The sequence below is a fragment of the Suncus etruscus genome, chromosome 15 (genome assembly GCF_024139225.1).
Source record: "Suncus etruscus isolate mSunEtr1 chromosome 15, mSunEtr1.pri.cur, whole genome shotgun sequence".
NCBI lineage: Eukaryota > Metazoa > Chordata > Mammalia > Eulipotyphla > Soricidae > Suncus > Suncus etruscus.
Genome location: NC_064862.1, coordinates 91,706,402 through 91,725,886, shown reverse-complemented (window position 1 = coordinate 91,725,886; position 19,485 = coordinate 91,706,402). Strand labels below are relative to the sequence as shown.

At 59.8% G+C, this 19,485-nt stretch overlaps 2 protein-coding genes across 2 annotated transcripts; both read right to left on the bottom strand.

Moving 5' to 3' along the window:
- Positions 1 to 6,045: 6,045 nt before the first annotated feature.
- Positions 6,046 to 10,630, bottom strand: HAPLN4 (hyaluronan and proteoglycan link protein 4). The gene is made up of 5 exons (XM_049788491.1): positions 10,570 to 10,630; positions 9,735 to 9,852; positions 8,570 to 8,932; positions 7,005 to 7,319; positions 6,046 to 6,817 (listed from the first exon to the last, which is right to left on the bottom strand). Exons 1-5 carry the CDS (start codon positions 10,570 to 10,572, stop codon positions 6,426 to 6,428), a joined length of 1,191 nt encoding a protein of 396 aa, XP_049644448.1. The 5' UTR covers positions 10,573 to 10,630; the 3' UTR covers positions 6,046 to 6,425.
- A 969-nt stretch (positions 10,631 to 11,599) lies between these two features.
- TM6SF2 (transmembrane 6 superfamily member 2) lies at positions 11,600 to 18,181 on the bottom strand. The gene is made up of 10 exons (XM_049788503.1): positions 18,074 to 18,181; positions 16,980 to 17,086; positions 15,818 to 15,915; positions 15,640 to 15,743; positions 15,282 to 15,364; positions 14,960 to 15,084; positions 14,048 to 14,146; positions 13,843 to 13,935; positions 12,932 to 13,051; positions 11,600 to 12,223 (listed from the first exon to the last, which is right to left on the bottom strand). The coding sequence occupies exons 1-10, from the start codon at positions 18,166 to 18,168 to the stop codon at positions 12,017 to 12,019; spliced, it is 1,131 nt and encodes a 376-aa protein (XP_049644460.1). The 5' UTR covers positions 18,169 to 18,181; the 3' UTR covers positions 11,600 to 12,016.
- Positions 18,182 to 19,485: the final 1,304 nt, after the last annotated feature.

The window sequence follows — 19,485 nt, the reverse complement described above, 5'->3', positions numbered from 1 at the left end:
CCAGGGCGCGCTACCCAGAATGGGCTATGGGGGAGCCCTGGAACGAGTCCCCAGCCTCGGGAAGGGCTCCGACTGACCCTGGGGTGCAGGCCTGACTGTGTGGGGTGGGGGGTAGTCCCCAAGTGTCCAGGCCCCCCGTGCGCCCCACCCCATCCGCGCCCTGTGACTGTCCCTCGCCTGTCCACACCCTCTGCCCACACTCAGGGGCCACAGGGTGGGGTGCCCACCTGAGCAGTGGACTCTGAGCCTCCCCACCCTGCACCACCCCGCACCCTAGGGTGGGTTCAGCGCTGGCATGTGGGAGCTAGTTGAGCGGGTCTTGGGGGTGCACACACCACAGAGGCAGTTTCAGGCTGGGCCGACCAGAGTTCTGCCCTCCCATCTCTCAGGGAGATAAGGACCCTCCATGCCCAACCACAGGTGTCCGCCGGGTCACCCCAAAACCACACCTCCAGGCGCGCCCCTGTCCTGGGTCTCTGACCCTCAGCCATCTCCCCACTAATGCACATCCTCTTAGGACTCAACTTACCATCCTGGCTCCCCCCACCCTATTTGCAGCCTGGATTGGGCCCTCCAAGCGAGGCAGGAGGAAGATTCAGTAGGAAAGATTCCCACCTTCTTCTCTCAGGGCCCCAGTCTGGGCCAGAGTGCGGGGGGGTCATGCTTAAAAGGTGCACCTATGGTATAGTTGGGAGAAGCCCCTAAGCTCTTGGGGTGAGCCATCTTACCCCCTCCCGCAGCAAACTCCCAAAGGGAGTCTAATAAACACCCCCATCTGGGCTGGTTCCAGGAAGGCATCAACGCACCCGACCCTAGGGGATACCCATATTCTGTTCCCAATGAACTGACCATGGGAGTCTCCTCCCAAAACCACTCCAAGGGGGAGGCAGTGACCCCTGCGGGGAAACGCCCCTCCACATCCCCACAAAAATCCAAGAACCTGCTTTGTGCATTTTATCTTTTTTTGGGAGGGTTGAAAAGTAACAATAATAACAACCTTTCCTCACCCACAACACACATGGATTTTCCTTCATTTTGGGGGTGCTGAGAAAGGCAACTTTTTGGGGGTCCTGGTTCCTACCCTTCTGGCCCTGAGCCAGCTCCCTGTGGGGGATCGGCCTCGTGTTTTTTAAAGTGGGTAGTTTGTCTTTTGTTCTCTCCTGAGGGGTGTGCGTGCGTGGGGGTGTGCGCTCGCACACAGCCACCCCTCTGTTCCCTCCTGTGCACCGGTCTGGCCGTGAGCTGCAGTGTTCCCACGTCGGTGGCAGCTGACACTGTGGACATTAATGTATTTCTTCTTGGACATTTTAATAAAATTTTTTAACAGTTGGACCTACCTGGCCCCTCTTGGCATTTTCCTCCGCTCAGCCTGGTTTCCGGAGCAGCTATTCTGAGCTGGGTACTGAGCTGGGCACTGGGGAGGCAGCAGTAAAAAGGACAAAGCAGGCAGACCAGGCCAGTTTCTGGGAGGCAGTCACTGGGGAAGGCTTCCTGGAGGAGGAGGCGGGCATGGAAAGTGGGGTGGACAGAGAAGTTGGGGCTTGGAAAAGTGAGTTGCAGGGCTGGATAGCAGCAGGGAGGGCGCTGGCCTTGCACACAGCTAAACCAGAATCTATCCCCAGCTCTCCTAGGGTCCCCCAAGCTCCCTAGGACTGATCCCTGACTGCAAGAAAACAGTAAACCCTGAGCACTGCCAGGGTTTGGTGTGATCCCAAAACAGACAGGAAAAAAAAAGTTCACCTCATCTTTAGAAGTAGGAATATTCATTCTTTGTCAGCACCATCTTTTTTGTGTGTTTGCTTTTTTTGGGGGGGGCCACACCCGGGGTGCTCAGGGATTACTCCTGGCAGGCTTTGGGGAATCTATGGGATGTCGGGGATTGAACCCAAGTTGGCTACCTGCGTGGCAAATGACATGCTATCGCTCTAGCCCTGCACCATCTTTCACATATAAGTACCTCGCACTGGTAGCCGTTGACATGACTTCCCACCTCTTGTTGTCTGTCTTTGCACGCATGAGCAAATCTAATTGGTGATGAGGTTGAGGACTGGCTAGATCAAGGGGTCAAAACTCACCACTTGATAATGCTCATGACCTCTTCTTAGAGGAAGGGTCTGTGTTCTACCTCCATGTCCCCCAATGGGTATGCTTACGCACGAGGTTCACCCACACACCAGGGGCCTGAGAAATAAAACATGTGCTTTGCATACTGGAGCCCTGGGTTCGATTTTACATACTGATTGATCCTTTGAGCTCCCCTAAGGAAGGCCCCTCAGCAGCATCAGTGCTGAGGATGCCAGGGCTCGAAACCAAGATGGCTGCATGCAAGGCAAGCACCTTCCCCACTGCTCTCTCTGTTTCTCCAGTATTTCTTTTTCAAAGTAAAGAACTTGCATGAAGGTGCATCGTAGCATCTGGTCTCAGATACCTCCAAGAAGGAGCCACCCGGATGAGCACCCACAGAAGGGCAGTGGGAGCACTGAACTGAACTGACACTAGAAAGAATTCTTGACACAGACATGAACCTCTGTAGCTTTTTTTTTTTTTTTTTTTTTTTTTTTTTGCAGATCCAAACACGCCAGACACAAAAAAAGACACATTTTTGTAAGATTCCATTTATAGCAACTATCAAGACAGGCGAATCCAATCCAGAGAACAGAAAGTAGATCAGCGGTTGGTGGGGCGGTGGGGGAGGCCAGCCTGGGAGTGAAGATTAATGAGGGTGCGGGGGTGGGGGACAGGGTGTCTGGGAGCTAACCAAGGCGGTTTAGACTGGACACCTCGCATGCAGAAGGCCATCGAGCCAGCTGCTTTAACCCGGTTTACACCGGGACAGAGAGGCTGCTGACCTTACTCAAGGCCGACCCAGGTTTAATGTCCAGCACCCCCATGTGGTCCCTAAAACCCGCGTCATGAGTGATCCTTGAGCTCAGAGCCCTGAGCATTCTTGGGTGTGATGCTGAAACCTATATAAAGAAAATTATTTACAAGAGGGCCAAGGGGTCACTCAGAGGGATGGAGGGCACTGCACCCCGTGAGACCCCCAAAAAACCCTCCACAAGAAAAGTGGTTAATAAGGCCCTAGAAATAAAGTGAACAGGGTAAGTTCTCTGAGAGGTGAAATTTCATGTGTGGGTGGGCCCCAGGTTCTCAGTCCCTTACAATAGGGGTTTTCCTGAAGAACTGCAGCCCCAGCTTTAAAATATTTTCTTTTGGTTTTGAGCCACACCCAACAGTGCTCAGGGGTCACTCCTGGCAGTGCTCAGGGGACCCCATGGGCCTATGGGATACCGGCGATGGTACCTCGGTCTGCTGTGTGCAAGGCAAATGCTCTATCCACTGTGCTGTGTCTCCAGTCCCTATATTTTTTTATAATTGATTTATTTTTGGTTTTGGGATCACACCCATTGGCATTCAGGGCTTCCTCCTGACTCTGCACTCACAAACCACTCCTGGTAGTGCCCAGGGAACCCTATGGGATACTGAGGATCAAACCCGTCACTCCTATGCAAGGCAAATGCCCTTCCCATTTTCCAATTGCTCCAGCCTCACACCAAGTCTTAAGCATGTGAGTTTTGCCATCCTGGAAGTGTGTAGTTTTTCATGCTGACATTGTGGAACAATATCTCTGCTTGAAAGAACACAAAATGTCTCCAGTACATGTGAGAAACTTCGAGAGTTTCCAGGAGCCCTGGTTTATGTGATGGTCTGGGTTCAAATGTGCTTATTCTCTCTGCCCCAACTTCCTAAAAAAATTGAAAGTGGGAGGAGGAGGGTCAGGGGGCTGGCAGAGAGAAGACTTAATGAGCTGAACACGTTTTGTTTTGTTTTGGCTTGCTGGATGCCTGGTTCTGTTTCCTGAGCACTTCCAAGCTGGGCCCAAGGAACTAAAGCAACCGGCAATGCAAAAGAACCGATTTAGGGCCCGGAGAGATAGCACAGTGGCGTTTGCCTTGCAAGCAACCGATCCAGGACCAAAGATGGTTGGTTCGAATCCCGGTGTCCCATATGGTCCCCCGTGCCTGCCAGGAGCTATTTCTGAGCAGACAGCCAGGAGTAACCCCTGAGCACTGCCGGGTGTGGCCCCCCCCCCAAAAAAAAAAGAACCGATTTAAAAAAAAATAAATATCAGCAATGGACTTTCCTCCAATTGGGACCCACTCCAACCTCCCAGGCAGAAAGATGGTAGTGCCCCAGTCCTCTCTCTTCATACCAGGGGCTGAGTCTCAGTGGTCAGTCTGGGTCCACCTTGAGCCAATCGGAGCTGCTCTGGAAGAGGTGCCACCGCTGCCATTGGCTGTCGAGCAGAAAGGGGTGGAGTCAGGTCGGGGCCAGGTGGGGCTGGATCCAGGGATGCTGAGCCCGGGTGTGGGAGGGAAGATGCTGCCGCGCGGGGCAAAGGTCAAAGGCTAAAGGTCGTGCCCACAGCCCAACCCACGCGACTCCCTTCGGACCCGGGATCTAAGCGAGGGCCGGAGAGCCCAGTGAAGAGCAGCATGATGGGGGAACGTCGCGTTCCTGGGGATCAGACCCGCAGCCACGTCACTCACCCATGCAGGCTGTCTATGAGTCCTCAGGGTACCCCAGAAATGACACCCCAGGAAAAGCAGGCAGAAGCCGGAAACACGGGCCAGATGCACCGTCACCGCCCAGCCGTGCATTCGTGGGCTGAGAAGGGGCAGACCCAGGTGGAATGGTTGAGACAATAGGGGGGGCCAAGGGGAGGAGGACAAGACAGGTTAGGGCTACCAAGGACCCAAAGGACCCCCATCATCACCTTGCTTCTGGATGGCCCACAGGCTGCTCACCAAAGGGCCATGTCCTGGGTCTTAGAAACAATCGTTGCCGTTTTATTGAGCCCCCCAAGAACTGTGCATTCCCCAGCCTCGGGACCAGACCCAGGGGAGATGGGACTCTGGGGTGCAACACTCCACTCTGGCCACTGGATACCCTCAGCGGCCAGACTCGGGGTGGGATTCCCCAGGATGAAGTGTGGCATATTCCCAGCTCAGCACAATCTGTGTGAATATGAGTGTGTGTGTGTATGTGTGTGTGTGTGTGTAAGTGTGTCTCTGCTTCTGTGTGTGTGAGTTTGAGTATGCAGCTAGTTCCTGACTTCTCAGCAGGAATCTGCCCCTTGACCCTTGAACCCAGGGCCTTGCTGTTCCATGAGATTTAAGGTCCTTCCACCCCTCCTGGATCCCTCCAGAGATAAATGAGGCGCGGGCAGGGAAGGGGGGGGGCTGTGTAGAATGCGGAGGGGTCCGAGGGCCCGGCAGCTGGACCCTCGCTTTGTGCCTCTGTGTGGCTTCATGCGGTGCGGCTGTCCAAGGCAACGCGCGGGTCCAGGGTGGTCCGGGAACTCCCTGAAAGGGAGGCATCAGCCCCGCGGGGTGCGGGGAGGAGTTCCTGAGAGCGCGGATGCCCGTTGCCATGGGGACGGCGTTGCCGTGTCTATGGAAACTGTCTCTATGGAGACAGCTTGGCGGGGCGGTTAAACGGGGGGGGGGGGCACAGGTGTTCTGGTACCTCCGACTTCAAGTTCATTTCCATGGCAACAGCCTGGAGGGGTCCCAGCTGCATGGGGAGGGCTGGGAGGGAGGGCGCCCTGGGTTGGGGGTGAGGTTTGAACCAGAGTCGAGAAGGGGGAGCGCATCGCCCACGGTGTGGCACAGACACTGGAGGTGAACTTGGAGGCGTCTGGGAAGCCTCAGGATCCATGGATACACCCCCCCCCCCGACTGGGGCGGCATCTCCGTGGCGGGCAGATGAGGTGACAGGCCAGTCGCCAGCAAGGACGCACAGGCGAGGCACCTGGAGTCCAGAGCGCGCTAGGCGCTAGGGCCTCTTGGAGCGGTTCTTTGGTTCAAAGGCGGGTGAGGGGGGCAGGCTCCTTCAATCGGATCCCTGAGGGGTGTGTCCGGCCTCTACCCTTGCAAGCCCCTCCTGAAACTTCCCATTGGCTGGTCTCCCCTGAAAAGAACTCAGGAACCCTGGGGAACTCAGGGAGGCAGGCGGGGGAAGGGGAGAGAACTGGAGACCCCCAAAATCCGAGTCACTGCAGGTGCCCACATTCTCTACCTTTGGGAGTCTGACCAGAGAGAGAGAGGTTGCCAACTTCAGGGCAGGCGGATCATGGAGGGGATGATTTCAGTGTCCCCTAAAAAGAACAGCCAAGGACCAGCCCTCCCTCTTCAAGAAGCAGCAGAGGGCGCTTGGCAGATCTCCATAAAATCCTGGGGGGTCCAGCCTCCAGGCTCCCCCTCTCTGGGGAGGGGTCCACAAACCCTGGAGAGAGTCGGAGGTGGGGTCGCCACTGTCCAGGGGATGGGAGTCGATCGGAGTCCAGGTGACTGACTCCAAGGGACCTCGGGGCGCGCGGTCGGGTCAGTGTTCCAGGCCGGGCCAGCGCCCCGCGGGGAACCCTAGACGTGCAGCGGGGTCCAGGCGGCGGGGTCGCGCGCGCCGACGGCCCAGCCACCGCCGCCGGCCCAGCCCCAGCCCCAGCCGCCGGGCGCGGGGTCGGGCGCGCCGGGCGCGCGGTAGCAGTAGACGCCGAAGAGGCGGCGCGCGGCGTCGGGGAAGCCGAGGTTGCGCACGCCGGGCCGGGGCCCTCCGCAACGCGCGCGCGGGTTGACGATGGGGTAGCGGGCGCTGCCGTCGGCCACCCATCCCGCCGTGCAGCGGTCCAGCAGCTGCAGCTTCCACGCAGCGAACAGCTGCCCGACCTTGGCCACCGCCGCGCCGCGCGCCGCACAAGCGCGCTCGGCTCCCGCGAAGGCCACGGGGCGCAGGGGCTTCAGGAAGAAAACGCGGCCTGCGGGGGTTGCAATTTGGGCACTTAAGGTGGGTCATCTGCAAGCACCCCCACCCCATCCCGCACGGCTGCAGGCTGGCGCCTGGACTCCCATCTGGCGCCACCCCCAAGTCGCGGTTGGGGTCACCCTCCTGGAGGGACTCATCCTCGGGACCATGCGCCACAGGGGCGCGGGGAGCGCACGCACCCGCCAGGTTGGAGGTGAAGCAGAAGGCGTCGTAGCGCTCCCGCGCGTCGTGGCGGTACCCGTAATTGCGCACGCCCGCCGAGGCGCCGCTAGGCCCGGCCCGGCCCCCGCAGGGCTCCCGGGGCTGGCTCACGGGGTACTGCACCGAGCCGTCTCGCAGCCAGCCGGCGTTGCACCAGTCCAGCCCGTCGCGCCAGGCCGCGTGCAGCTGCTCGGCCGACGCCAGGATCCCGTCCTGCTCCGAGCAGGCGCGCTGAGCCTCGCGGAAGGTCAGCTGGTAGCGCCCCCCGCGCGGGTGGTAAGGGAAGACCACGCCTAGGGAGGGGACACACACATGGGGGACTCAGCCGAGGTAGGGGTGCGATGGAGGGTTGCCTAGACCTTCCTTCCAAGGCCTGCCAGCTCCTGGCCTCAAAGGCCATCCCAAGGATTCCCCCTCAGAACCCTCTTCTCAAATTTGCATTTCTGTTGGCCTGACCCCTTAATTAATTAATTAATTAATTAATTAATACGTTTTGGTTTGGGAGCTAAACCCAGCGGTGCTGAGGGCTGACTCCTGGCTCTGAGCTCAGGGTTGACAACTAGAAAAGCTTGAAGGGATCATATGTGGGTGGGGAATCGAATCCGGGGTCCATGGCGTGCAAGGAAAACGTCCTCCCTGCTGTCCTATGGGTCCAGCCCCTTCTTGCATCTTCTACGGAGGTTGAAATCTTGCCTCCCAGACCCAGAGTTAACCGATCACAGCTCCCCAAGTGCTAGGCAGCCACAGCAATTGGCTCCTGGCTTGTAATGAGTCGCAGCTGAGCCAATGAGGGACAAGTCTGGGACTCAGGCCGGCAGATAGCAAAGCTGAGCGCGTGGAAGTCTGGTGCTAAATTGGTGAACCAAAAAGTTGCATCTCTGGGGCCCGGAGTGATATAGAACAGCCGGGAGAGGGTTTGCCTTGCACGATTCAATCCCCAGCATCCCATAGGAAGATGAGCCTGCCAGGAGTGATTTCTGAACGCAGAGCCAGGAGTAACCCTTTAGCCCCACAGGGTATGCCAGAAAAGTTTCATCTAAAAAAAGCCATGCAGGGCCCGGAGAGATAGCACAGCAGTGTTTGCCTTGCAAGCAGCCGATCCAGGACCTAAGGTGGTTGGTTCGAATCCCAGTGTCCCATATGGTCCCCTGAGCCAGCCTGCCAGGAGCTATTTCTGAGCAGACAGCCAGGAGTAACCCCTGAGCAACGCCGGGTGTGGCCCAAAAATAAAGAAAGCCATGCCAGGGTTGAACAAAGAATCCAGCTACAGTAGTCTGAGCGACTGGATCGGATCACATCCCGCTGAATCCCATCTGGATGTTCCCCAGGTACCAGCTATGCAATTTGAACTGGCTCATCTTGTTCTGTGCCAAGTTGGCAGCATCCCTCAGCTCTGCCCCCTTCCCAGGTGCCACCAGCAAGTCCAGAACTCTCTCTCAACACGGAGTCCCTGGAGCTCAATACTACCTTGTCCCCTGCAGCCTCTGATCCCGTCCTCCGGCCCCCGCCTCCCCCCGGAGCACCGCGCCCTCCGCCAGGTCACCTTCTAGGTCCAGCTTGACCATGCCCGTGTCGTCCTCCAGCTCATTGGTGACCTCGCACTCGTAGCGCCCGTAGTCCTGCAGCGTCACATTGCGCAGCACCAGCGAGGCGTCCCCGGGCCCGTCGCCCTGCAGCTCGGCCCGCCCGCGGTAGCTGCCGAACGCCCGCTGCTGGGCGCCCAGGGCCACGAACACGTCGGCGAAGGCCAGCGGGTCCACCACCTTGGTCCACTTGAGGCGCACGCCATCGTGGTCGTCGGCGGTCGCCTCGTAATGGTAACGGCAGGGCAGCACGATGGTGCCACCGCGGTGGCTCACCACCTGCCCGGGGGCCGTCTGCACCACCACCGAGCCGGACTCACCTTCTGTGGGCAACCAAGCCACTGGGATTCAGAAGCGGGATGGGATGGGATGGAGAGCGGGGAGGGAGCCCAGGGATGGAGGCCAAAGAGGGTACCTGGAAGGGGCGGGGCCGTCTAGAGGGGCGTGGTCTTTGGGCGTGGCCTCTGGGGACAGGGTCTCCAAGAGGCGTTATCTGATAAGCGCAGGACTATATCAAGGCGTGGCTTATGTGGGCGGGGTTTCAGAGAAGCACGTTTCGTGGTGGGCGGAGTCTACAAGAGGCGTGGTCTCTGATAGGCGAAATTATACCCGGGTGGGCGGGACATTTGTGGGCGTGGTATCATAGAATGAGGTTTTCTGTGAGAGAGCCTCGGACTTTGATAGGCAGGGCAGGTCTGGGCGGGACGTAATGGGCGTGGTTAACAGTGGGCGGAGTCTCTTGGAAGGGGCGGGGTCTGCAAGAGGCGTGATCTCTGATAGGCCAGGGACCATATCGAGGCGTGGCCTATGTGGGCGGGGTTTCAGAGAAGCATGTTCTCCGGTGGGCGGGGTCTCCAAGAGGCTTGGTCTCTGGTAGGCAGGACTGGGTTGGGCTGGACCTTAATGGGCGTGGTTTATAGTGGGCGGTGCCGCACCTGGGCAGTCTTTGGTGGGGCGGGGTCTCCCAGAGGCATGATCTCTGATAGGCGGAACCACATCAGGGCGGTGCCTTGTGGGCGGGGATCTCTGAGAAGCGTGGTTTCTGATTGGTGGGCTTGGGGGCAGAGACCCTGGAAGCCCCGCCCCACCTCCCTGCTTCCCGCAGCATCCTCAGCCCCCACTCACCCAGCACATGCACCACCTTCTTCCTGCCGCGCTGCGCCCCAGCCGGCCCGGTGAGCAGCAGGACGCCCCAGGCCGCCGTCCAGAGCGCGCGGAGCCCCAGGGCCGCCCGAGCGCACACCTGGAGGACGCACCTGGTCAGGCCCGCCTCCCCGTGGCGTGGGGGGCTGCAGGGGCCTACTAGGCCTCGCCCCCAACCCCAAACCCAGACCTGCATTTAGTTTGGAGTCGGGCCGCCTGGGCCCCCCAAGGCAGGGCAACCTCTCACCCGCTGTCTTTCTCCTCCGGCACCTGGGCAGAGCGCGCGGCCCTGACGCCCCTGTCCGGGGGTCCCGTCGAGACTCGGTCCCCGCACCCCGGGGGCCTCCTGACCCCGAACCCCGAGGCGCGGAGCCCCGCCCCCCGCCCTGGCCCCGGTCCGGGACGGGGGAGGAGCGAGGCGGCAGCAGCAAGGTTATCCGTGCGCCAGGAGACTGCAGCAAACCGGCCCGGGGAAGCTGGCGAGGACCGGGTCCCCGGGAAACTGGGGGTGACGCAGGGGCCCAATAGCCCCCAAAGAAATGGGGATCGAGAGGAGAGACGAGGGGAAGGAGGACAGACTGGCCGAGAGGGAGGGACAGACACGGACGGACACAGACCCGGACGGAGCGAGGCGCAGGAGGAGAGAAACTCGGAGAGAAGGGGACCCGGGGGTGGGCGCAAAGGAAAAGTGTGGAGCGGCCTTGGGGTGCGGGATAAGCGACAGGGGGTGGTGGAGAAGGTCTGGGGAGGGGATTGGAGGACAGCACTGGGGGTGCCGTGCCTGGCACAGAGGGACAGAGCCGCGGACCCCACTCACCATGCTGCCCCTGCGGGCCCCGCGAGCAGCCCGCGCGCGCCGGACACTGCGCACCCCACGCTCCCTGGGACACACTGGCGCAATCCCGGAGTCTGCCTGCAAGGGGAGGAGGGAGGCGGGCGCGATGGGGGGGCATTAAAGGGGACGCTCCACTGAGTTTGTGGGGGGGGGGTCTGCCCTGCCCTGGGCACGCAGCAAGACTCTCTCTGCCGGTGTTTAAAAGTTGGGGCCGGGGGGCCGGCGAGGTGGCGCTAGAGGTAAGGTGTCTGTCTTGCAAGCGCTAGCCAAGGAAGGACCGTGGTTCGATCCCCCAGCGTCCCATATGGTCCCCCCAAGCCAGGGGCGATTTCTGAGCGCTTAGCCAGGAGTAACCCCTGAGCATCAGAATGGTGGTGGAGTCGGAGTGACCTCAGAGAAGGTTCCATTTCTTTATATCCTTTCTGCCATGTGGGTATCTAAGTGGGGGGATCCGGGGCTTGCATTTGGGCCCCCCAAACATCAAGCACTACTACAACTGTGGCTGGAAGGATATTGGGGATCTCTAAGCCTGTACCCACCTTTTGCTGGTTCTTGGGGGGGGGGACATCTAGAAACTGGGTTCAGGAGCAGGACTGAATCCTGACCCCTTCCGGGACCCTGGACTCAGGTTACCCTAGCACCTGACCAACCCTTCAGACTTCAACCCTTAGACTGGAACCCATGGCTGAAGAGATGGTGCTCAACTGTACATGGGCAACCCCAGTTGGATCCCCAGCATCTCTCGAGTCCTCCAAACACCACAGGGGGAGGTGACTTAGGGCTCCAAGCTGAGAGTAGCCCTCAACACTGCTGGGTATGGCCCAACCCCACTCCTGATTTTCCCCCAAATGAAAACAACATGGAACCAGGAGACTGGACACATTCCCAATTCTTTAATTCCTCCCAGACTCAGTGTCCTGAACAGGAGCCACCAGATAGGGGGCGGAGGGGCCACCTGCTGTCTGGGTTCGGGACACATCCGCCCAGGACATGTGTCTGAGTCGCACCCCCCCCTCCGCCTGCCTGCCTGCAGACTTGTCATCCATCACCCCATCTGGGCATTGGGACATGGGGTTCCAGCCAGCTTGGCACACAGGAGGGCGGTGGTGGCGGGTGAAGGCCACGTGCATGGTTGACAGTCGTCTGCTGTGCGTCTTCCTGAGCCTCAGTTGAGGCTAAGCTGACCTCTCCCCATCTCTTCCCTTCACAGTGGAGTAACAGGAAACATCTTTAAGGAAAGGACATGTAGGGGGGGACCATATCCATGGAGGATCTTCAGGGGTGCTGGTGGGGGTCCGAACATTAAGACGGTCACTCCCTGTGCCTGATTCCTTTGTTGGAAGTGGTGAGACAAGTCGTCCGCTCTCCCCGTCCAGTGCTCAGAGCCCCCACTCTGGGTATGAAAAAAATTAGTCCCAGGAGGAGCCCCTCAGAGCTGCTTCTTGTGGGGGTCGGTGGGGCCTGGCAGTGGGTGCAGGAAGAAGCCGGGCCGGAGTTGGCAGCGCAGGGCCAGCAGGTGGGCGCCAAGCGCGCAGGACAAATTGCACAGCAGGAAGCATGGCCAGGCGTCCTCGGGCACACGGTAGGTGAATGGGGTTCGAAGGTGCATGGAGGCGCACACATGGGAGAACTGGGCCTGGACCGCAAAAGGGGAGGGCAGGAGGCGGGGTGAGGGCAGCAGTGCACAGGTCCAGCCAGCTGTACTGAACCCCTTCCCCGCCCATATCTGTCCCTCCGCTGCTTCTCCAGAACCACCGAGTCTTGTCTGCACCCATCTCTGCCTCATCCTCCCCGTCCCCCACCAGGCCAGGTCTCCAGCTTTGCTTATTTATTTATTTATTTATTTATTTTTGGTTTTTGATCCACACCAGGCTGTGTTCCAGGGTTACTCCTGGCTCAGGAATTACTTCTGGCCATGCTCAAAGGACCATATGAAATGCTGGGGCTCGAACCCAGGTCTGCCCCGTACAAGGGCAACACTAATGTGCTGTGGGTACCTACTCAGGTCCTTACTACACGTGTCTCTTTCCTCGTTTGTCATGATTTTGTTGCCACACCCAGCGGTGCTCAGGAGTTACTCCTGGCTCTGTGCTCAGGGATCCTTCCTAGCAGGGCTCTGGGGACCCTGTGGATGCCGGAGATTGGACCCAGGTTATCTGCATGCAAGGCCAGCGCCCTCCCCCACTGTGCTATGGCTCTGGCCCTGCATTGGACACGTTCTCCTCTAGACTAGGCACTCAATCGTCGAGGCTCCCTATCCACAAGTCCATGGTGAGCCCTGAAGGAAGTGAGGGCCAGCAGAGAAAGCCCCTCACCACCCCTCAGCCCGCACCCAGTCCCTCACCTGACCGATGGCCCCCGCGAACAGCAGGCTCAAATCGGGCAACCAGGAGCAGCCGGGCCAGACGAGCGCGTAGGCGGCCAGGCCGTAGAAGGGCAGGGCGTAGAACAGCTGCACCAGCATCTGGGGGCACAGCTTCCAGGGATGAGCGCTGGGCCAGGGGCGCCCGGCAGGCCGCGCAGTTCCGATGCCGGCCAGCAGGGCGCGCACGGCACAGAAACCCAAGGCCAAGAGACTCAAGTTTGCACTCAGGGAAAATGGGACTCGTGGTTCACATACGGGCTGAGCGGGAGGGGGGGCCATGTTCCAGGTTCTGGGGAGCCAATGCCCAGTCAGCAGAGGCTGAAAGAGCTGGAGCAGAGACGTCTCAGGAGCACACATGAGGCCCTGCCTTTCATCTCAGCATTTCAGACACCTCCCGTCTCCAAACCAACCCTTTAGCATGGCCAGATGTGGTCCTGGTGGCCTCCCACACTGCAGTCTGCAGTCTGAGTAGTTTCCACTGCCAGGCCTGGGTATCTGGTGACCAAGCATTGCTGGGAATGGTCTAGAATGTTCCCCTTAGCACCACATGCGAGACACAAAAGACAGGAGTTTGAGAGGGACAGAGACAAGCCACCAATATGACCTGGAGTGTTTTTCTTTTTTTTTGGGGGGGGGGCACACCCATTTGATGCTCAGAGGTTACTCCTGGCTATGCGCTCAGAAATCGTCCCTAGGTTGGGTGACCATTTGGGACGCTGGGGGATCAGTGGTCCATCTTAGGCTAGCGCTTGCAAGGAAAACACCTTACCTCTAGCGCCACCTCTCCGGCCCCGACCTGGAGTGTTATGCCCTGTATTCTGTTTCATCGGGACCCAGGGACCCATCACCTCACTTCCTCCACCCCACCCCACCCACTCCCTCTCTCTCACCTGCACCTTGGGGTAGGCCACAGGGTCCCGCAGGTAGGGCTCATACTGATAGAGGTAGACGAAGCAGCTGTCCGTGGGGCAGTCGAGGACCACCTGGGGCCGATAGACCAAGCGACAAAGCCCGTTAGAGGCCCCTTCCCAGGAAACCACCTGGCCGAGGGCTGGGGAGGGGCATCAGGGAGCCGGGGGCCTCAGGGAGGCTCACCAGGCCCCGGAAGAGTGTGAAGAAGCCTGCGAGGCCCAGGTAGAGGAGCAGGACCAGGTCCAGGGGGCGCCAGAGCAGGCTGCGGTGCTCCTGCTGCACCTGGAGAAGAGCCATGTCCAGACATGAGTCTCGAGTCCTGGGACCTTTTAAGCACCCGCCACCCACTCCCTCCTCCCTCAGGGCTTGGGGGTTTGCTCCTGACCACAGTGCTCTGCGTCCCACAGGGCTGTGGCCATCAGGCCCCTAAGCAGCACGTGTGAGCGGCTTAGGAACTGAATTTGGGTGTCATTGTCACAGCTGAAGCTCCCCTCCTTTGAGGCCGGCTCTGCTCAGACGTCTGTCCCAGTTTACTTGGGGGACCTTGGGGTTCCAGGGACCAAGCCCAGGCCCCCTCATGCACAACTTGCCCTCTGCTCCTGGCAGGCTTGGGGGACCATATGGGATGCCGGGAATTGAACCCAGGTTCATCCTGGGTAGGCCGCATGCAAAGCAAATGCCTTATCACTGAGCTATCTCTCTGGCCCCTGACCCATTTAGTTAGTTAGTTAGTTAGTTAGTTCGTGTTTTTTTTTTTGGCCACACTCGACTATGCTCTGGGCTTACTCCTGGCTCTGCACTGACTAATCACTCCTGGCAGGCTTGGGGACCGTATGGGATGCTGGGGACAGAACCCGGGTCCATCCCAGGTAGACCGTGTGCAAGGCAAGTGCCCTCCCTGCTGAGCTATTCTGCCAGTCCCAATGTGACAGTTCTTTGGACCTGCTGGGTCCTGGACTAGAACTTGGGGCCTCGCGTGTGGCAGTATATACTTGAAATTCCTCACTCCTGGGCAACCTCCCACTCATAGGCACTATGTACTTGAGTAGAAGTAGCTCAGCAGGGGCAGGGGGGGGGGCGTTGGGGCGCGCTTACCACGTCGGCAGGACAGTAGACAGGATCCCGGGGCTGTGCAAAGATCCTCAGGCCGGCCCAGCAGGGGAGAAGCAGGCAGGGGATGGTGAGGAGCAAGGTGGGCCTGATCTCAGCACTGTACTTGCCTGCAGATGAAGGCCTCCACTCAGCAGAACCCCCACCAGCCCTGTGGGGTCTTCCTGAGAGCTCCCCCCATGTTCCTCGTTCAGAACTTTTGCCCTGCTGGGGCCCACCCAAACACTCTTTCCCCAATTTCCTTGAGACAGTGGCTGTGTTGAGGTGGGGTGCAGGCGTGGGTTGGGGGCCCCAGCTTGGTCCTTACCAAGAAGGTTCCCTCCGATGAACACCAGGGCGCTCATGAGGAAGGAGCCCAGCCAGTAGAGCCCAAAGTGCCGGTACCTCTTCCTGTGCGGGTGACCTCTGGGTGAGTGGGAGACACGCAGCACCCCTCCCTGCGTCCTTCCCAGCAGCATCCATAGGCCATCCTGCTCCCCACCTAGCTCCATGTGAGATTCTCCGGGGCAGAGGCATGGAAAGGAGTCGGTTGAGAGAAAGGGGTCAGGAAGGCAGCAGGAGAAAAAGCCCCAAATCCCGTGGCCAGCCCCCCACCCAGGTACCCCTCGAGAGAGACACCCCGGCCTGGGTTCCCCGAGCGCCAGGATGGGGCCTTTGCTGGGCACCTCTTGCGGATGGCGCCGGCCATGGCCAGGTAGAGCAACAGGTGGACGATGCCGTCCCAGTAGCAGCTGGATACGCCATGTGGGGTGCGCAGGTAAGGGTCCCCCTGCGGGGGGCGGGAAGTGCGCGATCAGACGGCGGGTGGCGGGGCAGGGGCTCCCCCGGCTTCAACCTACCTACCCCCTGGGTGTAGAAGTCCATGAAGCTCCCCAGGTAGCCGTCCTCCCGAAGCGCGATGAGCAGGTTCACCATGGACGTGAAGGCGAAGACTGCAAACACTATGGGAAGGAGGTGAAAGCGCGGGGGTGGGCGGAGCATCGATCGTGGGCGTGGCCTACCAGCTGATCAGCTCGGTTTGGGGCGTGGTTTCTTGTTTGGTCATGGTCTGTGTGGGTGGGTGTGGCCCTGTGTGGGGGCGTGGCTTCCTGTTAGGGCACGGATCGCTATGGGCGTGGCTTCTTGCCGAGCCAATTTTATCAATGGGCGCGGCCTATCAGCAGGTCCCTCATGTGGGCGTGGCTTATTTGTGGGTGTGATCAAGACGTGGTGTCTCCTGTAGGCGTGGCTTGCATATGGGTAGCTGTGTGGGCGTGGTCTGTTCTGTGGGCGTGGCCTGTGTTAGACCTGTGGGCGTGGTTTGTGGGTATGATCAGGGGTGCTGTCTCCTGTAGGACGGTTAGCATATGGTGCAACCTCTGTATAGGGGCGTGGACTCTTGACTGGGCGTGGTCATGTTTATGGGTGTGGCCCTCTGTGGGCGTGGTCTGTCGGTGGGCCCTGTCATTGGTGTGGCTTGCCTGTGGGCGTGGCTATATGGCTTGTGTAGCCCGCGTGGTTCAGAGGGAGGTGGTGGGTGCAGCTGAGTCAATGAGGGGGCTCAGAGGGGCGGGATTTGAGCAAGAAGTGATTCTGCAGGGTGCTGGAGCTGTGTGAGCTGGACTCAGGTATAGGCAAGGCCATGTTGGAGTGGGGTGGGGGGTGAAGGTGTGGGGAAGGCTGGTCTGGTCCTGGGTGTGGATGGGATCTGAGTGATCCCAGGATCTGGGATTTCAGGAACCCCGGTTATAGGCCTCTTGCTCTCATTCCCCAGACCACCACTTACTCACTCGGGGGTAGGCACACCTGTCAGGGTACCCTATCTAATGGGAGAGGCACTGTCCCCACCCTGAGGACCCCAATGATGGGGTCCATTCATTATAAGGGAGGTTGCCCCAGTCTGATGGTCGGAAGAACCTGGTCTCTGCTCCCAGGAGCCCCAAATCTCCTAAGGGAGAGCCTTTGAGGCTCTCCAGTCCAATGCAGGAAGTCTCAACAGTTCTCCTGGGAGGGCCACGGTTCTTACCGGCATAGAGCGGGTCATAGTAATAGGTGTCTCCACGGGACAGGCTGTAGACGGCCACGGAGAACAGCGCGACAATAAGGAGGCTCATCATCGCGACCCCCAGGGGGCTGTGGAGTGGAAAACCCAGGCAGGGTGAATGCAACAGAGACGCGGGAAGTTCAAGGGATGCGGCCCAGGATCTGCCCGTCCCATCACCAGCCTCGTCTTGCCCTGGAACCCCCAGGGCATTTTTCAACTCGGCAGTCTGTTCATTGCCTCTCCCTCTGGGGAGCCCTCTGTCCTTTCTCGGAAAGGCTCTTTGGGCCTCTGGCGCCCACTTGCGCAGTGCTCGGAGGGGCTCTGGCCTAGCTCCCTACCCCTCCCAGCTAAAGTCCAAACGCCTACCTCAACCCGGAGCTCCCTGCCCCATGGTGTCCATCTGCCCGATAAGGCAGGTCAAGGGGTGCAGAGATAAGAGGAACACAGGCTCTGTCACCCCAAGTTCCCCACAAACCAGAGCTTAAAGAGGGAGCGTGTGACCACCCAGGGCGTCTGTCCCCTGCCTCCTGAGACCTCGGGTCCCACCCTGCGCCCAGGACAATGCTCGATTGTGTGGGTCCCACCCCAATGTGCACGACTGGACTGTCACCCTCTCTGGGTGATGCCACGTCTAGGAGGGCATTTCCCAGGGGAAACCTAGGTTCAAAGGGGACCTCAGTGACCCGGCTTGTCCCGGGCTGAGGTTCAAGGAGTTGGGTCTGTCCCCTGGACACACCCTTCTCTGGTCCCTGTGTGGGGTGTAGGTACCCCAAAGTAGCCTCCACCCCCGGGTCTCTTGGGTCTGTCCTAGGGGTCGGGGACAGAAGGCAGGCATGAGGACACCCAGACAGGGAGCTGAGGCAGTGCGCCGGGTGACAGGAGGCTGGTGGCCCCGGACGCCTGATCTGGGACAACCCTGGGGTCCTGAGATGGCTCGGAACTGGGTAAAGCCAGGGGTCCTCCCACCTTCCCCAAAAGTGCCCCAGGCGACCAGACCCGCCCCCCGGGAATGGCTAGCAGGGATTGGGGCATGGGGGGAACCCCGGGGCCCACCCTACACCCTACGGCCTACGCACTGCGAGAGCTCGGCCACCAGGCTGAGCGCGAAGGACAGGGGCAGGGCGCCCAGCGACAGCGCCGCGATCTTGCCGGCCAGCGGCGGGACCTCCATGGCGTGGCGCCTCCAGGCTTGCTCCGACCGGCCTGGGGCGTCTGGGCGGCAGCGTCGTCAGGCCGGGCAGCCGCCGGCCCCGCCCCGCCCCGCGCAAAGGTCGTGCCGCGGTGCCAGGTCCGCCCCGGAGCCCTGAGGCGCCGCCCCTGCCCGCCTCAGTTTCCCTCTCCAGGACTCGATGGCGCTGGGTCCTGAGTGCGCTCCTGCCTCCCGCGCAGCCCCAACTGGACAAGGAGTGGTCCCCAAAAGCCTCCAGGTGCCTGCGCACAGGCTATTAGGGGGCACCAGGCACGTTGGGGTATTTGCGGCATGACAGGGATTCTTCAGATCTTTTTTCAGCCGGAGAGATAGCACAATGGTAGAGCGTTTGCTTTGCTTGAGTCGACCCAAGACAGATGGTGGTTCGAATCCTGGCATCCCATATGGTTTCCCGAGTCAGCCAGGAGGAAGCCCCTAAGGGCAGCCAGGTGTGACCCCAAGGCCAAAAAAAATTTCTTTGAAGTGGATTGGCCACACCAAAGTACTCAGGATTCAAACTGAGATTGGCCCCTTGCCAGGCCAACACCCGAACCTACATCTCTCTAGCCCCTCACAGTTCCTTCCCTTGGCGGTCAAGGGAAAGTCAAGGGCCAAGCAGGGAATGTGGAGCATGGTCACACTCTGAAGGCAGAACTTGCCTCTGGAGGGCACTGGCTATTCTGACCGAGTCCAGTCTCAGGATGGCCTAGGCCTAGTGGAGTCTACCCCCTTCCCCACAGGCATCTTCTGCCTGAGTTGCTGGGGCAATTCTCCTGCTGTACACACCTCCAGGCAGCCTTCCAGGGGTTCTTCTCTGCAACTGGAGGGACAGTGGTGGAGCATTTGGAGGCATTGTTGCCCTGTTGGGGGACAAAGTCCTCAGACTCTAGGCTGCCCAAGATCACTAAAGATTTGGGGAAATCTGACCCAAAGACCAGGGTGCCTGGGACAAGAACACATGCTGTGCATTGTGTATCTGATCTTTTTAGGGTGATTCCCCAGTGCTGTTAGTGGCAGATGTATGTATGGCCGGACAGGACAGGCCTCCAGCAGCATCTCAGCCCAGGTACCTATGGGGCTGAGGTGCGTGTGGGAGGAAGGTGTAAAGGGTGGCATGTACCCTAACCCCATGCGAACACACTAACAGACAGCAGGCAGCCCAGCACAGTCCATCAGGCCGCCGGAACCTGCGAAGGGCGGCCCTGCCCAGAGACCCTGCTAGTTATCAGGGAGACCTTCCCTGCAGTCTGCAGCCAGATCTGGGCTGTCCTGGGGAATAGACACTTTCCACCCCAGTCG